The 25746-nt window shown below is 39.8% G+C and overlaps 1 protein-coding gene across 7 annotated transcripts in view; it reads left to right on the top strand.

Moving 5' to 3' along the window:
- Positions 1-25746, top strand: part of FAM13A (family with sequence similarity 13 member A) — a 115493-nt gene that overhangs the window by 2527 nt on the left and 87220 nt on the right. For all 7 annotated transcript variants that reach the window (XM_021396786.1, XM_021396789.1, XM_021396785.1 and 4 more), the window contains exons 3-5: positions 3172-3381; positions 10154-10334; positions 15178-15337. In XM_021396786.1, the coding sequence (XP_021252461.1) occupies positions 3172-3381; positions 10154-10334; positions 15178-15337 (551 nt within the window). The remainder of the gene's footprint in view (positions 1-3171; positions 3382-10153; positions 10335-15177; positions 15338-25746) is intronic.

The following is a 25746-nucleotide window of genomic DNA, read 5'->3' as shown; positions in this document are numbered from 1 at the left end:
CTCATTGACAAGCTGTTCAGTTTTATAAATTGAATGTATTTCATTCTGAAGCTTTGTGTCATTTTCTAGTTGCAAAACAGTTGACTTCTCTCACTTTGTGGTAGGGAGAAGTCATAAATATCTCTGTAGTTATATTCACATGCACATACACACCCCATGAGAGTACATTATTGAATACGTGTTCTCACAGGTTTTCAGTTAGATTTCAGTTATTATTTATCTCCTCAAGGTGTTAGGTATACGATTCTCAGCTTTTCCTTGCATTCATTTAATGAGATTTTAGTCTCTGTTAAGGAAATTCATCTATTTGCAGAAAACTAGAATACCATTGGTGCACAGATGTATCTTGTGCAGTTATTCAGCACTGGAAAAGATTTTGTGGAGGTAGCTTCATCTTGTAAGAAGCTGCATCTGTTTTTACCCTCTGTTCTCTGTTTTAGCTGCTCAGTAATGATAATCCCATTACAGCATCTTAAGATGCTGTGTTTTTATCTTGAGAGACTCGTAGAAGCTGTCAGATGCAAACACAGCTTGAAAGTTAGCTTAGATTAAATGGAAATTTGAAACGTAATCCTACCTTTATTCCACAGCGGTATCTTGCTTGATCTACTACAACTTGCATTAAAGTGATCTGCTAGAACAGTGAAAGAGCAAGGATGGGAAAATTCCTTCAGTCACTTAGGTTTAATCAAAACCAGAAGTTGACAAACCCTCTTGATTGCAAGTTGTAGGCTGTAGTCTGTGTTCCATAGAAAGATCTGCATCCCACTCAAGTATTTCCCAAATACGAACAAAACAAGCCGTATCTTCTATCTGCAGCAAGATTAGCTGGGCTTCTAGATGCCAAGTTGATTACCCAGCTTTGATAAACATATAATCCATTCTTTTTCTCGAGAAAGACGTCAGAGATGCCCTCTTACTTGGGAAGATTTTGGAAGGAGTGTTTTGTGCTTGGCTACAGTTTGTTTTGTGAATTAACAGTAAAGCTAACCATGATAATGTTTTTAACAGAGCCCCACATATGAACTCAAACTATTTGGAGGCACAGTGTTCTATGAACCATGTTTGCTGTTTGTTCAGTACTGTCTCCTGCACAGATGCAGTAATAGACATTGTAGGACTTTTTAAAGTCAGGTCATTTCAGAATCCCTCTTCTAGTTCACAGGCAACTGATTACCCATTTGAAAGAGCTGAGCCAACTTTTGGGTAGCTACATCCCTCAACTAAGTTTGTGGTAAGCTGCTTATTTTGAAATTTGTAGGTGAAGCCAAGTTTTCCCACACTGAATTTGGAGATATCTGATTACTGTTCCCAGTAGGTTCTAGCCTCTCTTTATTTCCATAAATGACCGCTTGGGAAAGAGCAAAGGAAACTTCATCTGCATGGGCGCTCTGCTCTGTTAGTTCAATCCGTCTTGCAGAAGAGTGACTGAGATGTGGTGTTTTCTGTTGCCCCCCAGATGGCAGTATAGCATTTTGTACGTGTTTTGTTGTAGATGCAGGAATACAGGATCTGTAAACTGTATCTTACATTAGTCGAGTAAAATGCTTCAGTATTTAAGTGTTTCCATTTTTTTCTTACTAGATCAGTTTGTTTCTTGGTCCAGTAAAAGAGATTACTTCTTTTTACAAACTCTGCTGCATCAGTATTGACTTCTTGGACTGGAAATGTTCTGTCAGACTCCTGCTTAGCAATGACCACTCTGAACTAACGAAAGCCATACATTGTATATTTTGATGCTCTTAGTGTTCTACACCTAAAGAAGAATAAGCAGGTCTGTGCGCACAGGATCAGAAAAAAGCAGAAAACGCTTTCGTTTTTTATGATGGAGGTGTTTTAGCAGAAATACCGAGTTCAGCTTTAGGCAATTGTTTTCCTGAAGTTCTTGAATCTCAGCATCTGCCTAGAAAGTGATGCAGTATGATTCATCTGGCTTCCTCTGTGGAAACCTTCTCTGGGTGTGGGTTGTCTGGCCTGAAGTGATTGATACTTTTATTTTTCATTGTGAAATCTTTAGGCTTCACACACTTAAAAATACACACTTGCTCTCTGAGATTTTCTTCTATAGTGAATTTGCAGTGCTTATTGTAGAGTTACTGCTGCAAGAAGCATGAATTCAGCTGTTTTTGGTTCATGATGGTCACAGGTAAGAAGCTGCTACCCTAAAGAGCAAAGCTGAAAATACTTGTGTGAATCGTGTCATGTCTTGGCAAATTCACTAGAGCTAATGGGCTACTTGCAAAGGTGAAACAACACGGCTGTTTGGTAGAGTCTGGTTCCTTTTCAGCTGAAGTGTACTGATGCAAAATGCAGCCATCTCAACTGGTTTCTGCATGGTATGAGGCACGTAAGTTGCTCTGAAAGTAATGCCTCCTGTTTATTTCGTTGGAAACTACAACAGCTACAAAGAGCACATGCTTTGATAGAGCAAATTCTCAACTACAAAACACACCATTTCTCAACACAGTCACCACCATTAGCTATGCACTTTTACCAGCAATTAACAAGAGCCTGCATGCCACACTCATAAAAATCTGCACCAGCAGAGCTGACCCAGTGTTGCTGTGGCTGCTGCCGAAACGTACCACCCACTGCCTCACTGTGGTCACACCCACAGCTTAGGCTCCATAAATGTTCAGAAAGCATCAGTGAAAGTCAATGGTGCCCTTTTTTCTGCATGGAGGAATTCAGTGACACACCTTTACTTCATATGCGCTTCCGCCTCAGATTCCATTCTGTCAGACTGCCCCTCTGCTGCCATCTGTCACACAGCAACAAAATGTAACTGGGATATTGGTGGGAAAGTTCAGCCTCTGCTGCCTCTACCACCAACATCCACCTCTTGACATTGGGGACCAACAGAATAAAATAGGAGGCATTACTGTTGGAACAGCCCTCATATTTTATAGGTTACGGCAATGCCACTGGGTTCTGTGGATTTTCATAGAGCATCCCTGGCCTCAAGATCTGGTCACTGGTATTTGTTAGTTATCATTACCCAATTACTTGACTAGCAGGGTTTCTAGGGGAAAGTATTATCTTTTCAATCCACATTGTATTAATTGTCCTTTGTATTAATGTTATTGTATTACTCATGCTTGAATGCCTGTTTCATCATATCAGCGGGGTGTCTTAGTTCAGATCGACCTCATGTGTAACATATAATTACAGGTATGACCCAGGAAGGTCTTTTCAGAGTAAATGGAAGCATGAAAATGGTGGAACAGCTGCGTCTGCAGTACGAGCGTGGAGAAGAGGTGGAACTAGTTAAAGATGGTGATGTGCACTCAGCAGCAAGTCTTTTGAAATTGTTTCTGAGAGAGTTGCCAGATGGGATTATCACCTCTGCCTTACATTCCAAGTTCATTCAGCTTTATCAGGGTAAGTGAGAGGTAAAAATCTCCATCCTTCTGTCTACTTTCCTTCTGGTGAATTTTATACAGACTGCATAAGCAGTACTCTCTTTCTTAACGTACATACTTTGTTCCACATTTCCTTTGACTTCAGCTCTTGCCTGCTCACAGAGTGCAATCAGATACAAAATTCTGAATCTTGTCCTCTTACATGTTTTGTAAAATCTGAACTATTTATGCTTTTCTAATACAGTTATATCTGCTAAATAGAAGCTGAAATGATTAGTTGGTTGATTAGATTTTTGTAGACAATAATTGCAGTCTCTCTAGGATACGGATTTGCTTCTGTTTAGCTGGAGAGATTGCTGACAATTTCACTTTTTCTAATGGGCTCTGAAAAGTTCTAACAACTTCATCTGCTAATCATACTTAATATCCTTCAGGCCTCAAAGCATATGTTGTCTAAATTTCCACTTCTCTCTAAGTGATGTAATTGCCCATCAAACATAAGCTAGATTGCAATTAGAACAGACTTCACCTTTTAATCCCAGTCATGGCATACAACCTGGAAGATTTTTTTTAATATTGTTTTTTCCCCTTCAAGAGGATAACCTGCTTTGGAAAGTTGAAACTTGCACAACTGTCTGTCTGATGATTTGTTGAACTAATCCATCTGTACTGGGCAGTCCAGACTGCTGCTATGCAGACTAGGTGGTCTGTTCCTGGGCCATGTGGGTCAGTGGAAGTTCTTTTGCTGCAGGCAGTCGATGCCTCTTGCTCTCTTCCTAAGAAGCTGCAAAGTGCGTGGGTACGTGTCGCTGGAGATATGCTTTTTACTGTAAGGCGGACAAATATGGTGTGCGTAGAGGAGGAATGTGCTGACAAACATCTTCAGGGGAAGACAGCATAAAGGTTTCACACTGTTGTCCTTGGGACTCTCTCACACTTCTCTTGCCTGCAGTAGAAATGAAGCTTAGTTGTTGCCTGGAGCAGGGAGGATACAAGCATGTCTTTTCTTCCTTTATTGTTTGGGACCTTACAGACTGTTGAGCATGCACTGAAGAACTTTCTGCCTTCTCCTGAACGCAGTCATTAAAGCTATAATCAGGTCATATGGGGGCTGGAGGGGGTGGGGACTTTCTCTGTAAAATAGCATTTAGTAAAATTGTCTGGGGCCCAAGGAGAGGGTTCAGGAAGTGTTGGGTAGGAAGGTGCTGTTGCCCTAGAAAGTCCCTTTTTTGGCATAGTAGTCTCTTTTAGATTATACCATATTTGTCTCATGAAATATTTTAAATTATGTTCTTTCTCTTGAATCTGTCTGAGTGGAAATTTTAAGTTCGTGTTCCCTCTTGTACTTCCCTGTCCCCCACAAGGCTCATGTTGCTGTATTGCGCCAGAAACTATTGATGAACTTCATGAACTGTGCTGATAGTGGAAAGTTTCATCCATTCTTGCTTCCCACAGGAAATGCAAAATCTCCCCAGTGCTTTCTGTGGAAATGAGAGATGTGTGTCCTTACTTAGCAGGCCAAGATTTGTTGTTTCAAATGTAAGTTACTGGTGTAAATCACAAACCCAGCTCTCTCAAAGTTATCCAGCTGTGATGCATCTTCACGGTTAAGTTTGCACATATTGCACAATAATCTCTGGTTGTGGTCTCACTATAATTTTGTTGAGGAAACAAAAGTTTTATTTAAAAAAAATGCTGTGTTAGCTGTTACAGCAAGGGGAAGTCTTTGGTAAAGTCTGAGGAAAAACGAGCTGTTGAGTTTTGTTTTGTTTTGTTTTCATGCCCTAGAAAATACAGCTTAAATTAAGTTGCTTTGAAGGGCACTGATGACTTCGGTGGGGTTCAGATTAGCTTCAGTGGCAGATGAGCCTGTGTTTAACGTTAAATGATCAACCAGCAATGCAGGATTGGAGGAATTATCTTTTCACTTATCGAAGTACGTGCAAGGGTATTTGTTGCAAAATGGTACCAACAGCGAGCCTGCCTTAATATTCTTTTTGTAAACTGTGAAGAAAGTAGGTCAAGGTGTTTCTGAGCCTACAGGTTATTAAAAAATACCTTTGAATCTGGAGCCTCTTCACTGTATGGCTACGATGAAAGCAGTTACAAGCTCTGTTGCAACCTCAGTACTCCCTCATGTTGAAGTTTGTGTGGGAAATGGTGTTTCTTTGTAATTATGTTAGAATTCCTTTGGAATATTTTCAGGGACTGATATCAGTGTCTTTCAAGCCAGCTAAAAGCTTGGCCTGAGAATAATACGCAATTACTTTTTTTCCTATAAAAATTGTTAGGGAGTGTTTCCTCCAGTTAAAAATAGCTGGACTGAAAACTACAAATCTTACCTGAAGCTGTAATCCTTTTTAATGCGGAGTATAGCGTCCTTATTACCAAACCAGAGAATAAATGATCTGCACTTTGTTGAGAAAGAGACACCTGATCCATTGGTAGTTTGGGAAGTCCACGCAGCTGATTTGGCATGCGAGCTGAAGCCTGTGCAACACAGCATGAAATGAGCCCTGCACACTGCCCCCAAATCTGACACATTGCTGTTTATATAAATATTCAGAGTAACTCTAGGACTATGCAGTTCTAGCAACCATCACGTAGCGTATCTTAAAGGCAGCCTGGTGTGTCCTCATGTTCTTTTTCTGGCTTTGGAGAAGGGCAGTGATGAGTTGTTGTGAAAGGCCTCCATCTGTAAATGGTGTTAATGAGAGACGTGCGTAGCGTGTGCAGGCCAGGGACACGCTGATAGTGATCTCTGTATTGAGCGCCCCCCCCAGCGTGCCTGACAAATATGAATGATGCTCCTTGCAGGGAGTCCTGGAGTGAAAAATGTCCATCGCAAAGAGGCTGTGACTTTGCTGGAGAGCAGGGCTGTGCTTGCCCAAGCAAAATGGGCTGTGCTTGCAAACCTGTAAGAGCCCTGGATGATTGAAAGGTATTTCTTTCATCAATCTCCATTGGAAGTAATCAGCAGCTCCCATACAGCAATCCTTGTTTGAGCTTGTTTATTCCTTCTGGCTCTTCATTCCTTATCTTTTATAATACAATCACTGACTCTTAAGACATTTGTACATACTAGAACCAGCTTTGTGTGCTCAGCTCTTATCCCCTTTCACAGGTCACTTGCTTCTAGCGAGACAGGTTGCTGTTGTACTTTTCCTTTTTGGCGTACAGAAAGCTTTTCCCTTATGTGATTTTTTTGTTTGTTTTTTGGTGCATTCCTTTCTCTAGCAAGGATCTAAATGGAGGCTTACTGCTACCTTTGGCACTCAGTCTAATTAAGTCGAATGCTGTTTCATTACTCTGGGCTCTCAATGTTCCTCCATTTGAAAGAGCTTGTATTTTTCAGAATGCAGCAGATAGATGTGAGTTCTGTCTCACATACCCCTCCCCTCACAGCCTGCTATGGCTGGCAAGGGTCTATGTAGTGCCAGTGAAGAGCTCTGCAATTTTCAAGGAGAGGGTGGGAGGGAAGAAGGAGCTCCCTCCTGGATCAGCAGGTTGGTTTCAGGAATGCTTGGTAGCCAGGAGCTATTGGAGCTACATGAGCAGGCAGAACCAAAAATAAAGATTTGTTGGGGGATTTTAGAGGTTAAGCTTCAACCTGAGCAGTGGGTATAAAAATGAATAAATGAGAGCTGACCCTTTAATCAGTAAATCAGATTCCCTGGTTGTCTGTGGTTCTTCAGGCTGTAGTGGCATGTTCTTAACCTTTTCCTTTGGCATTTATTGCTATTTTGACACTGTTTTTCATGTTTGGAAGTGCTCGTGATATCTTGTGTTTTCCACATGCAGAAGATGCTTGTTGTGCAGTGAAAACTCTTGGAACCAGCTTTCTTGTGCAATGATAATGCTCAGCAGAGCTGCAGAAGTCACAGGGCAGCTGTTCCCAATGTGTAGTGATGAGGGGTAAATGCAGCTCTGTGAAGTGCGTTAGCGACTGTGAGCAAGGGGTCTCAGGTTGGATTGCAGTGAGAACCTTTTCATGATGAGAACTTTCTGCAGTTCTGCTACTGATGACAACAAAGTGTGGTATTTTTTCCTCTGTCGCGGAGCCCTGTCTGAAGCGTATCACTTTTTACCACAGGCTCCAGTCCCACGTCCTGTAGATTGCGGAGGAATTTAAAAAAGGCTTTGATTTCTCCAACAGCCTGGCCTAGCTAGCAGCGTGCAACCTGCTGCCTGTGTGCCAAAGATTGACTTCCAGAGGAGCGTTGATAGCTAGAGACAGATGCAAGCTTTTCTGTCTGCCCTCCTGGCTAGTACTATGCAAGGCAGCTGTAAGCTATGCAGACGTGGTAGCATGACACTGAGCTCCAGACTTTCTTCCTTGCATCACAGCAGAGATAATTAGCTGCAGCATGGCACCGTGCTGATACAGTTTCAGTGCTAGGCTGGAGTCGTTTGGGGTCAGACCAACTGAGACATGCACAGAGCAAATACACACACCTGTCTGCTGACATCTGTACCTTTAAGTGGTGTTCAGACAGCATGCTCTAAAGTGGAGGAGCACCAGCACCATGCGGATGGATTGACTGAGGAATTGGGTGGTGTCTATAGCATGTCAAAGAAACTCAATATGTACAGAAATAGGATTGACCATTGGAAAATACGTCCCACTTCTTGTGATCTGTGGGTGTATGCTGAAATTAAATGAGACTGAAAACACCCTTGCAAATTTGTCTTTGCCTCCTACGCTGTTGAGACTCCAGTTTCCAGTTAATTGACGTTTTTTCGATTGCCTCTTAGACTGCTGTCCCTCAATAGTGAGTCCCTAACAAAAGATCCATGTACCGGGGAAAGTTCTGTGCTTGACAATAACAAGTGTGTTGGTAGCTGGGGGTATTTTTAATATGATTTAATTATATATCTATGATTTAATATGAAATATTATTTAAATATATGTTCTTGAATTGCCTTTGATACTCTGGCACTCTGCAGTTTCGATTACTGACAAACACATTTGTCTCATCTCAAGATGCTGCAGAGACTGAAGTACATACTCATCTTCATGCCACCCTCTTTCATCTTACTTAATGAATAAGACAGCTCTTGGTACAGTCTTGACTTCCTCAGGACATCTTGTACCTCACAAAATTAGGCAAGTACATAAGCTTAGGGCTTTGGCACACTTGATGCTTGTCTGGATAATAGTATAAACAGCTCTGGTGCTCTAATGTTACTCTGATGGTCAGTACCAGCTGAGTAAACCTTAGTGATTAACTTTGAAGCTGAAAAATTGTCTAGCAGGTGGACATAAGAAGAAAGAGAGCTCCAGGCAATTGGCTGTCATGACTAATGAATATTCTTGCTCTCTAATGTTGAAAGCCTGTTTTATTTGAAGTATTGTGGTTATGGACAGCTAAGTTTCATTTGTCCTGAATAAATGTACAAAGTGCATGGAATACTATGTACGCACATTGCTCTCTGAATTCATCATAATCATCGGGTTAATTAATAACTTCTCGAAATAGGGCTGAAGTCTGTGAAATAAGTCTCAGCAGCGGGACAATCAACAAATTATTTTTGATTTTTGAATTGCATTGGGGGAAGGTTTGACTTCCTTCCCTCCCCTTTTCTCTGGAGATGGGGGATAAAAAGCTCAAGAGAGCCATCTTTTCTTGCTCTGCTTTCAGTGGGACAAAGAATTTCACAGCTCCATAAATGGGGTTTTCTGTCTCCTGTTGCTCAGTGGTTCTGTGACATTCAATTAGGGTAATTTCTGAAGATCTTATGTCCTGATAGGCATCTTTGTTCTTAAAAGGACAGAAGTGAAAGCAAAATGCACCTGGTACTAAGACAGTAATGAGGAGGGAACAAAGGTTTGGCTTTGCCTGGCACTAAGCATCTCTGAAGTTAATCCATGCCACATAACATGTCTTGTTAAATGAACAAGGACATCAAACCCCCCTAAATACAACTGATACAATGAGGCCACCAGCTTTCTGTGTAGTCAGAGTGCAAACCTATGGAGGTTATTAGCATCCTTTCGGTTTTGAAGGAATGGAAAATCCTTCAGTAAATGGAAAAGTACCTGTCAATCTAAAGCCCCAGTGTGAGGTTCAGAGAGGCAATTGGTTCTCAAGGGCATTACCTAATTAGGTGATAGAGTGATGGTGGTAGATATGTTTCTTTTGACTGATGGCTTTGGCATTCCTTACCATAACTGCAAGCAATTCATACTGGGGAAGAAAAAAAAACACTATGTGCTGGCTGTTTTGTTATCTAGACAGAAGTATGTTACAAGGTGAATTTCAGTGCTCTATGTGGAAGTTAGTTGTATATTATTTTTCTTTAAGCTTAATGAAAAGGAAGGTAATTGGTAATCAAGTCAGGGACTGTCTGATTCACTTTGATCAGTGCAAGCAAAATGCAATTAAATTCCTTATTGTTATTCAAGGTAATAAAGCCTTCTGGAGCCATCTTGAAATTTTGCTACAGAAATGAAATTAATGAATCAGATTTCTTCCTGTTGCCAGCTGATTCACAGTAATGAAGTCATGATAATTTTTTCTGTGAATCTCAAAATATTTTTGAAAGAAATACTTGTCTTAAGTAGACAAATAAGATTTTTGCATGTTTTCTTCATGCATATTTGCTTACTCTGAAGGAGCTAGTATTTTTAGCTGCTGCAGAAGAGGATATAGCAGATGAAATCCTGGAATGTAAACTGTGTGAAGTGACAAGTACATATATACAGAAACTCATTTGCTTCCCAAATGATATGCTAGATAAATATATATGTGCATATTTGTGTATGTTTTTTCTCCTCTTGTGTTTTCTAGATGGTAGAAATGAAGTGCAGAAGGAAAGTAACTTGAAAGAACTCCTTAAAGAACTGCCTGATGCGCATTACTGCCTGTTGAAGTATCTGTGCCAGTTCCTGATAAAAGTTGCTGAGCATCATGTAGAGAACAAGATGAACCTTTGCAATCTTGCCACTGTATTTGGACCAAACTGCTTTCAGTAAGTTGGAGTTTTCACTTTTCCCTTTATATTGATAGAGTGTTACGAAGCAAATGATGGAAAATGCAGCTGAGAACCCTAACAATGGAATGATCACGCAGAGGCAATGTCTGCGGCTTTCTGGTAATTTTTGATACTAAAGCTAATATTCGAGCTGACAGGGAATCGAATTGCTCTCTCCTCTCCTCTTGCAGTGTTGCAGAACGGTTAGTCAGTTTTCCTTAGCTTTGCTGACAGCAGACCAGGTGTATACAATGACTGGCCTCCAGATGGTTTAAGAGCAAGAAGGCTTGTGCTCTTACAGCTTTCTTCCTTTGCCATTGAATAATACGGATGCTTCTCTGCAGAAGGATTTGAGGAAGGTGCTTGTAGGGAAAAAAGGACTTGATGCAGCACTCGGGTGCTGTATGCTTTCTAGAGATGGTACTACATGCTCTGTTGATTTGCTCTTGTGAAGTGGTGGTTGTCTTCAACACCAGAGATAGAGAGGGCTCTTTATCATTCTAGTTTATTTTGAAACTGGTGTAGAGGTTATGGGGTTCCCTTGGCCTTTTGAGACTTCTTACTGGATGATTCACTGGTTTTACTAGTTTCTTTCAATGGACCCAGTTTCATGCTATTTGTGTTGAAGATGATGCAGTGTTCGTGCTAGTGGGGCTGGCAGCAGTATCAGAAGGAACAATTTCCAGATGTGAGAATGCACTCAAGTAAGATCGTAGCCTCCAGAAACAGGCTTCTTTAAAGAGAGAGAAAACAGAAGGTAGGTTCCTAGTAACGTATTGAGCCAGTTCTACATAGATGCTGCTTGCTCTCTTCTTAATGGAGCATTTTTTTTTTCTATGGACTGGGGAGAGAGGCTGCAAAGATGAGACTCTGAAACCAAAGCATGTCCTTTTTGACTTTACTACCACTTCAACTTTCTCATAGATGATGAATATGACTGTGTCAAGATACGCGCATTAAAGCATTTGCTGTCTTAATATAAAGCCATAAAGCATGTTGTGGGGAAAAAAATCTTCCCCTCCAAAAGAAAGAAAACTCAAAAGACAGCAGTGTATACAAGCACATACAAGTACAAGAGTTAGTGGAAACTGCTCTAGAGATTTTTTGAGAAGAGAAAAACAGTCAATTTTTAAAGATCACGTTTGTATAAGCAGTCTTATTTACACATGGTAGAGTTTTAAAGTTAGGGAGTTTCCATTTGCATGAATTAGTGGGCTTAGATTCATCTCGTTTAATTTGTTTGTTCCTAATTCTAGTGGCTAAATCTCTGATTTGAACTCCCAAGTGGCTATTTGAATAACTTTTAGATTACTCATCGCTTGGTTGAGGAAAGCTTTGATAATTAGCTCTGCATGCTTTTTGGTGTAGAATGCAGAGTCTTGCAGTTTGGAAATGCAATTGGCATTCTTAAGATTAAACCATACTTACTGAAAGCTGTATAGTTGTTGCCTCAACTTATCTCTGCTCATAAGATAGCATAGAAAAGGTTGAACAGTTTCTGTGAGGTATAGGCCTGTATATAAGAGACAAAAAAATCACATCATTCCATTTCAGAAGACTGGGAAAGACAGAGTTCAGTTAAGACTGAAGATATGTGGTCTCTTGTAGGTGTATATGAATGCAGCCAGCCCTGCAGTTGTGATGCATCAAAATGCATGTGCAGCAGAAGAGGCAAGACTTGACACATAACAAATGAGTAATGTACTTCTACAAGATCCAAATATTTCAGAATGCTGGATGTAGATTTTTGTTTAAGCTCTACCATCTGGTAATTCAGCTGTGTGTTTTATCAGATCTTGATCTTTTCTAGGCAGTTCAGGGTTGTGGTCTAGACACATTTGTGAGCAACTGTTGAAATGCCCTTTTCTTCTGTGTTAATGAATGCATTCTTAAATTGATGATTCTGTGGCCAAATCAAGGAAGAATTGCCAGGAGGGGGAAAGAATTTGCAGCACTCAACTTTCAGCATTGGGCTTAGCCAGCTGGTTAGCTAGGCATCTGGAGAGAGATCTTCAGAATGCAGTTCTGAGCAAGTCTATCTGAAGTCTGCCTTTGCAGAAGCTGTGTTACCATTGACTACAGGCAGCTCCTAGAGAGACTAGCTGAAGAAATTGAATATCAGTAGGTGATTGAACCAAACTTGAACTTTGCATCATTTGTTCAGAGCAGTGCATGGAGTGTTTTGCTGGAATGAGGAAACAAGGCTTAGCAGCCAACAGTTGTCAGCAATTGCACTGCTGATGTAGGAAGATCTGAGATTTTCTGTCAGAATTCACATGTCCAAAATCAGTGTCTGTGTAGTTAATGATTAGAGTCAGAGAGGATAAAGTCCATCTTGCTTTCTACAGGATGTTTTTGTGACATTTTTGCTATTCAGATATATTATTTCCTACTTGGTAACTGAAGCTGTTCTACAATTATATAAACCTCACGGTTGGGCAACTTTCCAAACATTTAGACTTAATTTTAATTCCCTTCATCTCACTCAATTTCTCTACATTGAGTTATCGGTATTTTTTCTAATTTCTCAGACCTTCAGTCTTTATTACTTTTATCTTATCCAGCACTTCTCGTGCTTCCTTATTTCGTGTTTGATAAATCAAACTTATGCTCTTCTAATGAAAGGTTATCTTTTGTTTTCTGTATTTTTAATGAATAGAAGAAGGGAGAAAATGGCTATTTGCAGTCCATGTAATGAAGTGTGATGTAAGATAAGGGAAAACATAAAGGACAAGGTCAGACAGCTCAAAAAAGGAAAATGTGATCATTTGAGATTTAGTGCACTGTTTTCTCCCAACTTGGATTTGTTCAGATTTATTGTGATGGAAGCTAGAGAAATATCGACCTTGAGAGACAACACGCATGAAGAAACATTAATAATTGTCTTTTCTGTTATTGAGCTAATCTGCGTGGAGGATTAATGCTTGCACTGTAGTTACTCTTGGAGAAGAGGTCCGTTGACCTGAATTTCATTGCTTGTACAGCCACATCCTTAGCTATGGCCTGCTATATGTCTCTGTTTTGCTCTCATAGTTGATGCTGAAGAGGAAGTGTAGGACTGGCTGAGTTCTCTCTCCTTCCATCTCCTCTGTTGGATCTGGGTGTCAGGGTGGCTGTATTCCTGTCCTGTGAATGGGATGTGTGTAAGAGATACGAGGCCCATCAGTTATGGAGTAAACAGAGAATTTCTTTGCACCTTTTTGTTTGTTGTTCCTTTCAGCTCTCTCTCGAAGAATGATGTGTGTTTGTTGCCTCTGTGATTCAAGATCTCACTGGCATAATGGTATTTCATTCCAACAGAAGTGTGATGTGAAGGCTTGCTCAGCCCCTCAAAAGGGGCTAGCAAATGCAATTGTCTGATCAAAATCCTGCTGTTTGTTGTGCAGCAGTTGGATGATCATATAAAGGCCTGGGAGATTTGCTGATTTGGACTCCAAAGGGCAAAGTGTCTTGAGTGATGAGGGGCTTTCCTCTCAGTGCTCCCCTGCAGAGTTCAAGCATTTTGTCTGCCCACTTATCCTCCAGCTCCCCTCGCTCTGGTCAGCAAGGAAGAAGGGTTATGGAATACAGCTTTCTGGAACTGTGGCAGAAGGGAAATGCTGGGGAGCAGTTTTGCTTTAGAGATAGGTCTTTTCTCAACATCAGAGTGAATGTTCCTTCCAAAGTAATGCAACTTAAATGCACTGCTTGCATTGCATCTGCCAGTGTTGTTCCTTTTGAGTGGTGGGAGTATAGGTCAAAGTAGTCCGCTTTGATGGCAGAACAAGGATTACAAGGATTTCTGTTACAAGGATTTACAGTGTTGGAGTATTTTATCCTTTCTCCTACACAAGACTTTATGAGGAGGAGATCAGAGGGAAGAGCTTTATGCATCTACCTGAGTCCTTACTGATTTGGGTTGAAAATGGTCTTACTTCACATCTTGATTCAGAATTGAGAAGAAAGCATACACTCAGAATTTAAGTAGAGGAACAGTTTTACAGGAAAAACAGCAATAATATTTTTGCACTTCGTCAAATTATGGCCGTGGTAAAGTTTCTGTTAAAGTCCTCCTTCCACTAAGCTGTTTTCATCTCACTCTCATATCTGTATTGCAGTTCCAATTTTTGTTGTGAGACAGGTCTGGAAACAAAATTCACAGTTTGTCGCATCTCAGCCTCCTGGGTCTCATACAGGGGAGCACGTCCAGTCATAGGAAGCAGTGGGCCATTTAAAGCTACTGTTTCCATTCACTGCCAACCTTAGGCTTCTGTACAAAACCGAACGGTATTTGAGCTCCAATAGCTCCATACAGAAACAATTCCAGGCAACATTTTTGAAGCCCCTCAAAAATTAGGTGAAGAAATGTGGTGTATGTTATGGAGTCATCTTAAGCTACAGAGTTCTTGCCTAACAGTGTGCTACTCAGCATGTGGATTTTCTTATTTTTTGACTCATTGTATACCTTTGAGGTCATCACAGATCACTTCTTCAAGTAATCTGACCCTTCATATTAACAGTTCAGAGAATTTGAATGCCTCGTGCTGTCTGTGTCTCAGTCATGAAACCAAATTTCAACAAAATGGGTGGTATCTCATTTGGAGGTAGCCTCTGTTAGATCTCTGCCTAGACTTTGTGGAGTGGATAATTTGACCAACAGATAGGGAAATTAGTACTGCTAAGAAAAACTGCAAACAAACCATAATAGTTGTTACCGCCATAGATACGATTCTTCGTTCCCAAAGTTTCCTCTGCCTGCTAGTGAGTCTGTGTCCACAACTGAAGTGTTACATAGGCACTGTGCAGGAGCGTTTCTCTTTTGAGTATCTAACATTCTGCTTCAATTTCCATCCAATTTTAGTGTGCCTTCTGGATTTGAAGGTATAAAAGAACAAGAGATCTGCAACAAGATAATGACTAAAATGCTGGAGAGTTACAATACCTTGTTTGAACTGGAAGGTTTGAAGAAGGATGAAGAAAAGCCAGTATGTGAAGAGCTAGCAAGAATTATTCTGGTTAAAGTGAGTATCTTTAATATTGTATTTTCTTACAGCAAATCAGTAGTGCAGGCTCATTACTGCTTCAGTTCAGAAATCTGTTAGGTAAGTGCTAGGTAGACACTGTCATTATAATGTTCTATGTTAATAATTGGTATAGACTATTACACATTGATCCTACTAATAGGCCAATTTTTTTACTAGTCTGAAAGTTGTTTCTATTTAACAGCTTTAGAATAGAATGGTTCAATTGCAAGGGGCCTTTAAAAATCATCTGGCCCAACTGCCTGACCACTCTGGAGTTTACCAAAAATTAAAGCGTCTTATGAAGGGCTGAATGATAACTGAATGTTGACAGCAGTGCCCTCCCTAATGTTTATTACTGAAGATACAGTGACTTGTGGATAATGGAAGTGATCTATCTGGCATATGGAAGTTTAGCTGCTGATTGTCACTTAAGAAACAAAACTAGGTTAAAAAGAAAGCAATTTAAAAAGCCAGAGTACTTTAAGGAGGCCAGTAGAAGGGCTTTTCAGGTTTGTCTCCATCTCTTTCAAGTCAGTTGCGAAAATCAAAACAGTCTTTCACTTCTAAGGGCTTACAACTGATTGAAAATGCACAAAGATGGAGACCTGGGAGATTTCCCACAGTAGCAATCAAAGGGTATGGTGACAACCAGAATTGCTCCAACAAAATAGTCTGAAAGATAAAGTTACTCAAATGAGATGAAAAATGTTGCCCAACTCTTTGCCTTGGAAGAGAGATGAGTGGAATGAGCCATACCTAAACATAAGGGCTTACATTGTGCTTGTGTTTTTTGATCTTGCTGGTGCTTTCCAAATCCTGCTGGCAGTCTGCTATCAAAATTTCACTGTGTTCCTTGTCTCTGTAGCTTGGATGGGTTTTTTAGCTTAACCAAGACAAATACTCATACATAAGAAATACAAGCATCTAACTTTATATAGCAAAGTGCTTGTTGAGATGTGTCAGGTGGCTCTTTGAAAGAATGCTTTATACCATTCCTAAATGTTACTTTTCTTGTATCCTAGCAGATATCCCTCAGCCTTGCCAATTTGTATAATAAATTAGAAATGGTGAACTGAAGGAGAAAACCAAGTGGCAATAAATGAGATTCAGTAGAGAAAAGCGATTGCCAGCTTGCTAATGCGTGAACTGTTCTATATAGTAGGAGCCAGCTGATCCATGTCATGAAAGAGCAAATACTTCAGAAAATTATTGATGTGACCTGAGTCATTGTCTAAAAATAGCAGGTAATTTATAAGCAAAGTTATTGCTTCTCAAGAAGCCATTGATAAATTCATATCTTCAAGTAGTTAGAGAAAGATTTGCCAAGTAATCCTGTTGGAAGGAATGAAAAATGTAGGATGCTCAGGATGGCACTTCCATAAACTGAGGCCTTATTGATTTTATGGGTTTCACATTGAAGCATGAACTGTGATGGAATGGAGGAGCAGACAGCAAGGAGAGGGAAGAAAATGAGGACTCCTTGCCAAGTTCAGCTACATTTACCTAAGTGTCTTTTTCAGCTTTTATATTGTGAGCCGCAGGAGAGAGAGGAACGTGCTCACTCCCTTCTGGCCCATTAAGGATATTTCTGTCACCTCCCACCTCAGATCACTTGCTGTATTGCCTGTGTTTCATCTTGATTCACTGCACTGCTACTTTTCCCATGACTGCCTTTACTCACTCTCCTTTGTCTCTTCCCATGTTTACATTTTTGTCCTTAACTTTCACAACCCTGTCCCACTATTCTTCCTGTACTCAAATCCTGTTGACCTTTTTTTTCCCCACTCTGGGGGAAAGGCTGGCAATCTGAAGTACGCTTCCAGTCACTGCACATGCATGCTGTAGTCCATCCGCAGTCCATACTAATTTGTCATCGTATTCTTTATTTTCTTAAATAAGGAGATAGCTTTTTGTCTAGGTTAGCACAAGCACCACAGTGCTTGTGGTATTGTGACCCGAGTGTATAGTGGGAGCTAGGGTTTAATGAGACTTTTCATAGGCAAGCATTACTGCCTCCTGTTTTTTTGGAATGCTGCTTTTAATCTTACCCAAAAGGTTCCCAGAATGGAGATGGAGATACTTGAAAGAAGAAATCAGGCTTTACATTGTTAAAAGATGTATTTACATTGTTAAGAGATTTATTTTGTCATGGTCAAAGCCATCAGCACTGGTCCAGGTGTATTCTTCGTTGAGAGTTTGAAAAGAGCAGCTCTAACTTTGAAACTTGTTGTACCGGGAGAAGAATGCTACGGACTCGTAGAAGGGTTATCTTGAATCAAAATTTCAAACCCAATAACAGTGGCTTAAAAAATTACAGAGATTAAAAAGTAGAACTTGTAAACATCCACTTCTCTAAACTCTAGTATGCCTTTCCAGCAGAGTGAATTATAAAAGTACACCTACTTTTGCTTATCTCTTTTTTTATGGCTGCACTCTTTGGTGCTGCAAAATAGGAACTTAACTTTACTTAGTGTCTAAAAGTGTTGTGGGATTGTTATTTCTCCTTGAATTCTCTGTTGTCATCATATCATCCACTTATTACTATGTATTTTTTTAACGCCAACATCAGCCCTAAATCATAATGGAACAAATACCCAGAAATGTTGCATCCCATCCCAATATAGGAATGTACTTCCACTCTTGCACAGTGATATTTACCACCTTCCTGAACTTGCACATCTCTTGACACCTCATGATCTACATATCTTAAGATTTTCCCACACTTTGCAATAAAGTCAATGGATTTTTTCAAAGAAGTACATCTCTTTTAAAATGTAACCAAGAACATGTGCATCATGCAGATAAAGTCGTGAAAGCGTCATACTTTGAGCAGTGTCTTGGGAAGGAAAAACAGCACTAGAGTGGAGCACGTTAACTCTTGTTTACTGTGCTGGTCATGGCTAGGAGAAGTCCCCAATGCTACAGATTTCCAGAAGGAATAAGAGCTTTTCAATCAGCTACAGATTGTGGCAGCTTACAGAAAGTTAATTTTAGAGGTGGGGAAAAGAGGTGTGATTCTGTAGGCTGCTGTTTGTTGAATTATCATTTTTGCTGTGTTCATGCACTGAGAGCATACGGGTTACATCACACCAGTTTCAAAGATTGCTCAGTCATTGGGAAAGACAAACTGTGCCAGTTAAAGGGATTTCTTTGTTCACTTTATCACTGGATCATAGTTCAAAACGTAAGGGAGCAGGAAATTTCTGCAAGCTGCCTTCCAGCCCCTGCTTTGTTCCCAGGACTGTAAAACCTCCTCTTGCTGCAGTATGGTATATGGCTATACCATATATGCTGAGGTATGGTATATGCCTATACCAAGCATATGGTAAGATTATAGTTAGACGTGCTGGGGAGCTTTTTTTTTTTTTTTTTTGGAAACCTCTGTTTAAAAACAAAGCAAGTTCCACTTTCACAAAACAACATGCATCTTGGAACAGATTCCATTTCCCTGGGAAACTGAACTGTGAGGTTCCTGATATGTGTGTGTGTGTGTATGTGTATATATATTTAATGTAGCAGGTTTCATTTGTAGCTATCTATCGTTAAAGAGTATTTTCCAAGATTCAGTTTAATTTCCAGACCCAGTAAAGGTCTGGAAGATTCTCAGGCTGTTGATAGACAGGATCTACTTATTAGAAATGGGTGGAGAAGTGGGTTGAATGTTCTGATTAGCTATCTGCTCAGTGTTGTGTTTTTCTGACTTTGAAGGATCATAAATATTTTTTTTATTGGGCAGAGCCAGGTGTGACCTATTTATTTTCTTAGTATATTTGAAATGGTGTGCACATATCACGCTGTAAGTTTCAGTGTATCATAATAAAACATCTATGATTTGCTTCGGAGCAGAATTCTTACTGTGTTCAGTTATGGTCCTGACTGGCTTTTGTGGCACTGAACCGAGCAGTAGCTTAAGCAATTAAAGATTAGTCAGTTCTGAGGTGCGGTATGGCTCAATTTTTTATCTGGTTGAAAAAAATTGATTTAGGAAATCTACCCACAGCAACAATACAAATAATAATTTTGAGCTACGATCTTTTATTTCCAAGCAATTTAAAGTTCTATTCAAACTGAAACTGCGTATAGTCCTATATAGTGCACCTAGTGTTGTACTGTTACAGCTGCAATGAAATGAGTCTTATGAGTAACACTGGTAATGTTACTCATTAATGATCAAAGATAAGTGGTGAAAAGGATTATTTTTAAGTTAAGTGGCCAGAGGAATCTGGACAGGCTAACCATTATGAGACTCTTTAGAGATTTCTGGAATTACCACTTTCACTGGTTCCAAGTAAAATGTAGTGCCATGATTTTGGAGTCAGTATTGTCTTAGAATAAAACATACAACCTGTTACATTGTCATTCAGGTTTACAGGGTTGCATTTTTTTTTCCTTAATCTTTCCCTCTGTTGCCTTCTTAACAGAATACCTTTTAATTTTAAGAAGCAGTCAGCTGACGGCACATAACTGTTTGCACTGGGAAACTAAAACCAATGTGATGAGGATGTAATGCTGCTCCCGGCTTGAGTACCTATTTGGGAAAGGAATGCAAATAAGTCCACTTATAAAATTAAATTTAAAACTCCATACAACTCCAGGGCTACCCTGCACTCACAGCAGTCTCCCTTTTCTGCCACCTCGGTGCTCTGCTGCTATGGTTATACATCAAGCAGACCAAATGATCTCTTGTTTACGTCAGGAAAAAAGGCACCTGCTTCTAATCAGTGTTATGCTGCCCTGGCTGAGCCTGCAGGGTCTAGATAGTTTCCTTTGTGCTTCTTTCATGCCTGGGACCATTTTAGCCTTGCGTTAATGGCCTGCTCTCTGTACTGGATTAGTTCCTTCCCTTCAGAAGACACTGGGCACTGATCTCCTTTGAAATCATTCCTGAAGGTCTCAACACACATTAATATTTCATTCAGTATTCCCCTTTTTAGGGCAAGTCATGCAGGTTTTCTCTTGTCTGGGCCAGCATTCATCCAAGTGGCGGTATGGGTTCAAATAGGAGAAGGATGGGTGGAAAGTGCATGGGGATAAAGATCACCAGTGGAAGTCCGTCACTGCTTTTCTGTGTAGCATTTCTTCAGCTAGTATTCACTTCACAGTTGTCCACCAGTGAGCAGATGGGCATGCTTACAGTAAGGCTATATAGTGGTTCAGCCTGAATGACATTTTAAGATGTGAGCTGACAGGAAATGAGTAATATGAGATTTGGAGGGGAAAGTTTATAAGCCTCTAAAACTTTCACCTATAGCAGATTGTGGCATCTCAAGTGAAGTGGGCTGTTATTTTTAGGCGGTAGCTCAGGAAGGCAAGTGAAAAATCAGATGATTATCAAACAATCCCTTGTTTAATTTTTAGAATAAAATTGCTAAGCTTTCACATGTTTAAAGGGAATAGATGCATATAACAAATTCCTCTTTCTATCCTGCTGTCCATATTTCTTGTATACTAGAACACTTTCAAACCCAGCTGACAAATTTTGAAGTGGAAATGTTTAGGAACTTTGCTTTTATTCTCTGATAACTTTTCATTTGAACAAATACTCAGCAATGACAACATTGCCCCTTGATAATACCACATAACCAAAATGTAGAGAAAATGAGATCCATATGTGTATGCTTGTTCACATCTGTATTTTTCTTGAAATGTTTTTCATTCATTGTGTGTTTATTTAGGGGTAGGCAATTTAGCATTTGAGACCAGTCCCTCTCAGTCAGTACAACATCTTTAGAAGAAGAAGCATTGAAGTCAATACCAAGAAACAAGGTAGAGTAAAAATAAGCATGTGATCCGCTACTCTAGCTGACTGTTTCTGTGCATCCTAGCTGTACCCAAGGAGGAAAAAGAAAATCATCGCTAGAAGGATGAGAATTTTACTACTAAGAAAAAATATCTCAGTTCCTTCCGTTCAGATTCCCCAATAGTTGGTTTCTCATTAATTAATTTTACAGTTAAACAGTTGACACAAAATAATAAGCATTATCACCACTGTAAAAATCAGCAGCGTCAATGTTGGCTTTGTAACAATGATATATTGTAGGTAATCAGAATTGTTCCAAAGTGATCATTTTCCAGGCTGTGGGGATTTAATGCATACTGGTATCTGCCAATAGCTTCATCTGCAGTACTGTCAAGGAGAGAATTTCAGAAGGACTCAGCACTGAATGAATTCTTTTTCCCATTATAACCGAGTAGCAAAATTGTCACTGACTTGATTGCAAGTCCTGTGCGTTCTTTACAAGTCCTCCTTTGAACAGTAGGAAGAACACAGTTTGTCCAGGAGAAGCTTGTTGGTACACCTTGGTGCAACTCTAGCTGCTTTGCAGGATTTCTGGAGTCTCGAAACTTCCGTATTATAAGTAGGGCTCAGGGCAGTCTAAAAGCAGCAGGAGACTGTGCTGCAAGGGACATAAGGGAACAGATGCTCTTTAAGTGCCCGAGGAGATATGCTCTTGAAAATGTGATCTATCCAGCAGATTGCAGCATGATTTGGCTTTAATTGCCAACAGTAAACATCATCATTTGAGTATTTAGAAAGTGGCCCATCCTCTGTAGTGCTGGAAATCTTACAGTGGTAGAGAAATATAGAGACACATTGGACACTGTAATTTACTGCAATGTCAGATATTCATTTTAAAAAGAACACTGCTGAATTCTATATGTGAAAAAAAAATTCTTTACAATTTTTAGGTAAGAAACACAACTTAGCTTTTCCAAGAATGAGTTAAAGGAAGTGTAACATAAGATGCAAACTTGGAGAGCCTGAGTTTTTCCCATGGCTACGTCATGTTTTTCTTCTAGGTCACACTTTTTTCTGTTTATGAATAACATTACAGTAAATAGGTAAATCGGACTCCAGCTTTCAAAATTTCCTGGGAGAACAGAATGTTCCCCTGGAACTGATCTTTGCTCTGTTGTTTCTGAACACACATACATACTTATTAGGTACACTCAGCAAGAGAGCAGTGTTGCTGTGTCACTTTGGAAATATTTGGTTTGTTGTTTTTTTTTTTTTTCTTAATCTTAAATTCTCCTGCACATTCCTTATGGATACTTCAGCCATCAAGACCTGAGCTGTGGGCAGTAACCTGCTACGTGGCCCCTTAACTCTGACAGCCAACGTATGACAAGCGCTTCCAAATTGTGGAAATGGGTATGAAAGATGAATGGTTTTGCTCACCGAAATCTTTGTAACGTTTTTACAGATTCTGGGATTATATTTGATCTCACCATTATCAGTGTAACTATTTGCAGCCTCCAGTAAACAGTTCTCCTGGTCTGCAGGAGACACATTTTTCTTTTTCTCCTAGAAAGTAGCATGATATTCCACAGATGTAGTTGCCAGTATTGAGGCATATCATAGGGTTATTGTTATGTTTGTCATTTCCTTTTTTATATTGCAGTCCGCTCCAAAAATAATGGATTTCTGTGTCTCTGCTTCTTTCATACCAAGACCTTTGTACTTGTTTTGTGGCAATAATCATAGTAGGTTAAGGTTGTACTGAAGCACAACAGAGTAACCTTTAGCAGTTTATTAAGAGATACGGTCTCAGGTAAAAGGTCATATATATAATCTTGGGAGAACAAAAGGAAATGAAAGGGGAACTGAACGGGGTATTAGTTTCATATTGAAAAGCAGTGATGCATTTTTTTTGCAAAGTGTGAGATTTTGCTTTTTATTACTTCCGTCTGAAACAGCTCTGCTGAAGTGTGGTTATTAAAGTACAGTGTAAAAGACAGCAAAGTAGAACAGCAGATAGGTACCGAGTCAGCTGTATTCTTCTTCCTAAATGTCAATAGCAACCAAGGAGAAGTTCAGTATGTAATACTAGATATGTCATCTGTTGTTATGTTCATCTTTTATCCTTAGATATAAGAATGTTTAACAACTTTGATAACGTTATTTCTCCTCCTAGCAAGGGTATTTTCATTGCTTTCTGCTTACAAAGTGGAAAGCATACTTAAAGCATAGTAGGAAGATATATTATTAAATCATTTTCATGTTACATCATTGTCTTTTTCCTGACAATATCTGTGCTACTGAATGATGACTCTGTGTACTGATAGCTGAATAAAAATTAGTCATTCCATCCAATTAATATTCATTACATTATCTGTGGTCACATAAGTTAGAGAATTTCCTTTGAGAATTCCCATGCCATTGGCACCACAATTTTAGTTTTAAAAATATAGATTATTTGATACTTTCTGATATGCATGGAGTCTTAACCGATCAGGAGCTATTTTGTGTGAAAGAGATTCCACATACTCTTGATTTGTAACTAGGAGAAAGAGCGGCTCTATAGTTTCTGTGGTTCTTTTACTTTTGCGTTGGCACCCTTGACAGCACTGCTGCTTGTCACATCTGAGCTGCCATGCTCCAGAATAGCTTTGCGCACTGGTTTGGGTAACATTCCTCACTTCAGTGCCAAATGAAGGGAGAACAAGAAACTCTGAAATTTGTTCTTTCTGAACTACTTATTTTCACTGTTGCACACTTTTGCTGTAGCCTAGGGAAAAAGTCACAGGTGTGACGTTGGTGGCACCTACTGAAGCAAAAGCCGCATAGCATTCATTGTTTTGTGGGGCACTGCTAAGAGAAACTGAATGTTCCCTCCCACTATTTTCTGTGGTGTATAGCTGCTGACCAGCCAAGAATCAGCTGCTGCAGGCAATCCCGGTGCAATCAGCTAATGCATCATTTCTGCAATCATTTGCAGCATTGAATTCACTGGGTAATCCTCTTAGCCGTTGCTCATCCTAGGTGAGGGTGGCTGCGCTGGCACAGACATGGGGTCTGTCTAGCCTAGTTTCCTGCCGCCCACTGCAGCCATAAGCAGATGTCCAGGGAGGAGTAAGAACGGGTCAAGACATATCTGGTATGTCCTTTGATTACCCAACCAGTTCCTTACTATTCTTCAGGGGCTTTCCTGGCCTTGACATTATTTGTGTATTTAGAAATGTTCAGAGTGGTTGTCCTGTCACCCTTTGTGCATATGCAAACATTTCTCTTCCAGTGTCACCTGGCAAAGAGTTCCATAAATTGCTCCCTGTCATGTGAAGAACTGACTCCTTTTGTTTGCTATAAACATGTTTTTTACTAGTGTCATTTGAAGGCCACCTCTTTTGGAGGGTTTTTTTGTTTGAAGGAGCAGTCCATCTACTTGTAGCTGCCCACGATTGTGTAAAACTGCATCAGAAACTCTACAAGCTACCATGACCTATTTTTTTTCTTTTAAAGAAACATTAGTACTGACATTTGCAGCCTTAATCACTGCAGTGTTTTTTTCTGTCAAAAACCCTGCATAGAGTCAGTCAGCAAACAATCATGTAATAGCTTTTCTATTTTGGGGCACAGGGCCAAATATTCTGGTGCAGTAAATTGGATGACATTTTAGCAAAGCTCAGGAAGCTGCACACATTCTTAATATCAGACAAGAATCTGACTCCCTGTTCCTGTTGGGGGAAAAAAAAAAAAGCTAGTCTGTGCCTTGTTTAACAAAATGCTATGCATTACTGAAGTTTGGAGTTTGTTTTAAGGTCTTCTTCTTAGGTTTTACAGCTAACAAAGTAGACCCGATGCTTTCTAGCAGCCTTTGAAGCTTGAACTGAAAGCCCAACAGCCCAGTCCTTTCTGAATATGCAGTTTACGAGGCCAAAAAGAGAAGCAAGTAGAGAGGAAAGGGTGAACACAGCAGTGATGATGATAATGTGACAAAAATATCTTGAAATATCAGACGATCAATAAATGATTCCATAAATTCGTCTGTATCATTAAAATAGAGCACATTGTATAATCATTGTTCTTACTCTTTTTTTTCCTGAGCTAGCTGTAATGAGAAGCATTTATGCTCTTGTGTTAGTGTAGTTTACAAATGATTGTAAATGCCCTTCACTGTGTAGTTTGATTTCCCCGAGACTGCACTTGACTGAGGGTGAAAACTGGCAGGTTTTATGCCCATTCAACATTTTGTTGGAAAGCGTAAACACGAGGGTTGTATTCAGTTCAGTTTGAACTTTGCATCCCAGCCACATAAGAGTACAAGATGCAAGTATGCTGTGTGAATTCCTCTTACTTAGTAAAGGAAGTGGATAAAAGGAATAAATAGTACAGCTTAGTCTAGTTAAGGAAAGTTATAATGAATAAATAAAGTTGAACTACTGTTGCGAGTATTTTCTGGTTCCACTGAAATGTTATGATTTTGTCAAAGGTTCTTACCTAGAGCCAGTCATATAGATTATTCATGATGCAGTAAATGAAGTTTTTTGTGCCTGAGTCTTTCTCAATCTTTTCTACTGATGTTAGTAATCTCCCTAAAATTAATTTAACTTTGAAATTGAAAATAAATATCTAACTCAACATTCTCACCATTCCATCAATAACCCTCGGCTGTCTATCTGTCAAA

This window comes from Numida meleagris, chromosome 4 (genome assembly GCF_002078875.1).
Source record: "Numida meleagris isolate 19003 breed g44 Domestic line chromosome 4, NumMel1.0, whole genome shotgun sequence".
Lineage (NCBI taxonomy): Eukaryota > Metazoa > Chordata > Aves > Galliformes > Numididae > Numida > Numida meleagris.
Note: the sequence above shows the minus strand (reverse complement) of the source record. Positions and strands in the feature narration are given on the sequence as shown.